Source organism: Vicia villosa, linkage group LG2 (assembly GCF_029867415.1).
Source record: "Vicia villosa cultivar HV-30 ecotype Madison, WI linkage group LG2, Vvil1.0, whole genome shotgun sequence".
NCBI lineage: Eukaryota > Viridiplantae > Streptophyta > Magnoliopsida > Fabales > Fabaceae > Vicia > Vicia villosa.
In genome coordinates, this window is record NC_081181.1 from 172,113,926 (window position 1) to 172,116,961 (window position 3,036).

At 26.5% G+C, this 3,036-nt stretch overlaps 1 protein-coding gene across 1 annotated transcript; it reads right to left on the reverse strand.

Moving 5' to 3' along the window:
- Window positions 1-367: 367 nt before the first annotated feature.
- LOC131650657 (uncharacterized) lies at window positions 368-907 on the reverse strand. Its single transcript, XM_058920362.1, has one exon. It carries the CDS (start codon window positions 905-907, stop codon window positions 368-370), a length of 540 nt encoding a protein of 179 aa, XP_058776345.1.
- Window positions 908-3,036: the final 2,129 nt, after the last annotated feature.

Genomic DNA, 3,036 nt, shown 5'->3' on the forward strand with positions numbered 1-3,036 from the left:
TGTGCAAAAATATTAGATACTTTACTAAAAATGTACATCTGAAAAAAAAACACGCGTCTCATACGAGAATTCGTGCAAACATACGGTTTTATTACTAGTTACTAGTATAGGATTGAAATATTAGTGGGACCGCCTATCCGCACATAATGATACAAATGGCTTCGTCCTGAGTCTCTTAGCGTAAGTGTTTCACTTAGCTTTCTTCTATCTTATTAATATTTTTATTTTTTAATTGGATGATTCATCTTACTTTAAATTCTGATTTTAATTGTAATCTCATATTATTGAATCAAAATTACATAGTAATGATCTATTTATTATCATAATATTTTTTTGGGTTGCTCATAAAACACCCCCTTACAATTGATTATCCACGACTTATATATTTTGATATTATTTGAAGCACTTGACCACTTTGTTGAAGAACATCAACATTTTGGGCGACTAATGGACTCGTTTTATGTTGACGTAGACTATCACGACATTGAAGAATTTTATCCATAACATTACCTACACCTTTGATCATGGCTGGATAATGTTTAAGTGTCAGATCTTTTTCTGCAATCACAAGCGTACTAGTGATGCCATCAACGCTAATAATATTTACTAAACAGCGATAATAATAGTTTATTTCGGTATAATTATCACCAATTTTATCAATCAATACGGATATTAACATTTCCGTGTTGGTTGAATTGTCAATAAGCCCATCAATCATGTAATGTGCAAAATCATCAAGACTAACATCTTTTGCTCCTCCTGGCTTTGAGTTGAGAAGATTTGAACAATACGAAGGATTTGAGGCTTCTTTGCAAATGACATCTACTTCAACAACTTTGTTAGAAGAATCCGAAGAAGCAACACATAATAGAAGAAGCGATAACAAGAAAGACATGTATTGATTCATTTTTGTGCTTTTTTTGTGAGTATTTTTATTGATTTTACGCTTGGTTTTATAATGTTCATTCATTCACATAATAACATGTATATTCTTCGGTCAATTATAATAAGAAAAAAAAACTTTTTAGATTAATTGAATAAATGATGTATTTGATCGGTATTATATAAAAGATACATCAATTATTTAATAAACTTATTTTTTTTTATTATTTATAATAATGATCAAAGGGTCTATTTGATAATTAATTATTACTACCTCTGGTCCCATTTATAAGAAAAGATTCTCTTTTTTGATACATTGAATAAATAATGTATCTAGACAGTATGTGGTCCAGATACATTATTTATTCAATGTATATTAAAAGAGAATCTTTTCCTATAAATGGAACCAGAGAGAGTATAATTATATTTTGGTCAATATCATTTAACTATAATATTTAAATTTAATTATTTAAATTGTATTATGGTCAAATTACATTCATTTATAATCAATGCAATTTTACTTCTTTTTTTTATAATTAATTTTACTTTTTAAAGAATAATCAAATTGTATTGTTGAAAAAAGGGGTATGGATCTCTCCATTTCTTATAAAAATGGAAAATTTTATTATATAATTTTGTGTATATATTAAATATATGTTATATGTTTTAAATATGTGTGATATTTACACATGAAATTAAAATAATGATAATAAAAATATTAAATAAAATAGAGAGACTCTAATTAGGGGTGTACATGGGTTGGGTTGGATCGGACTTGATCTAACCCGCTACCCAGCCCGTTCAAACTTCAATAGAATGAGTTGCCGTCCAACCCACAATTTTATTATCAGAACTAACTCGTTCATTTATGAGTTAGATTGAGTTGGGTTTGTGGGTTGTGTTTCAAATTTCAAAATAATATATTTTTTTAATTTAAAAATATTGTAACATAATTTAATACATTTATATTCATTTCTAACACACAATGGATAAAGCACATCATATAATATCTAATAATATTTATCAACATGACATAACACTAGATAATATATAAAATTCCACAAGACACGTTATTTTTATAAAATACATAAGTTGGAAATGATACAAAAGAAAATAATAAACAACATTTAGTCTTAGAATTACGTAAACTCATTTATTTAGTAGTGTTATTGGTGGAGAATAAAGTTTTTTTGGAAAAATTATGGTTAGAATTAAGATAATAATTTTATATTTCTATTTAAAATAATAATAGAAAATAAGAAATTACTGATGTAATATAAATTGATTGGGTCTACGCGTTATAAAACTCAAACCCGATACCCGAACCAAAACTCTCCGGCTTCTACCTATCACCAACAATATTTTGCTTCTCTCTTTTTCTTCCTCAAACTTGTTTCAATCTTTTCTCTGGTTTTTTGTATCTTCATGGCTAGATCATTTGAGCTGCTGAAGAACATCAATGAAATGAATGAGCTTTGGAAATTTGTCTTCGTTCTTGGTTCCTTTCTTTAAGTTCGATTTGATTTTTTGTTTTTATTAAAATATACTTCCTTTATGTAATGCTTTGATGGAAAATAGATTGTGTTTAAACTTTGTTTCATGGTTTATGTTTTATTCTGTGTATGATTTGTGTTAATGGTATTCTGAATCAAAAGTTTAGGTTTAATGGAAACTGTTTTTTTTTTATAAACAAAGTTCCCAATGATTTGTTATATGGTTTGTGTTGGAAACTTGTTTAGGTATATCCTTACACACTCATTTGGTTGGAAATTCTTTGTTTTATTCTTCTTTGGTTGTTATATAATTTGTGTTCATTTTTTTTTCTTTTATGTTGGTTTCATTTTTTTATTCTATTTTTTTTTTATGGTTTCCCAACTTTAAGATGCTTTTGGTTGAAGTTGTTTCCTTTTTGAAGTTAATGGTTTATGGTTTTTGTTTCTTTTTTGAACTTTATGGTTTATGGTTTTTGTTTCCATTTTAAAGTTGTTTCCTTTTTAAAGTTACTGATTTTTGAAGTTTATGTTCTAAACAAAGTTTATGTTTTTGTTTTTTCAATAAACTAAAATGTTGTAAACAAAGTTTATGTTTTTTCCATTAGTTTTGCAGATTCTAAATGAAAATACAAGGCAATTTTTTTTTTTTTGTGAAAATTAT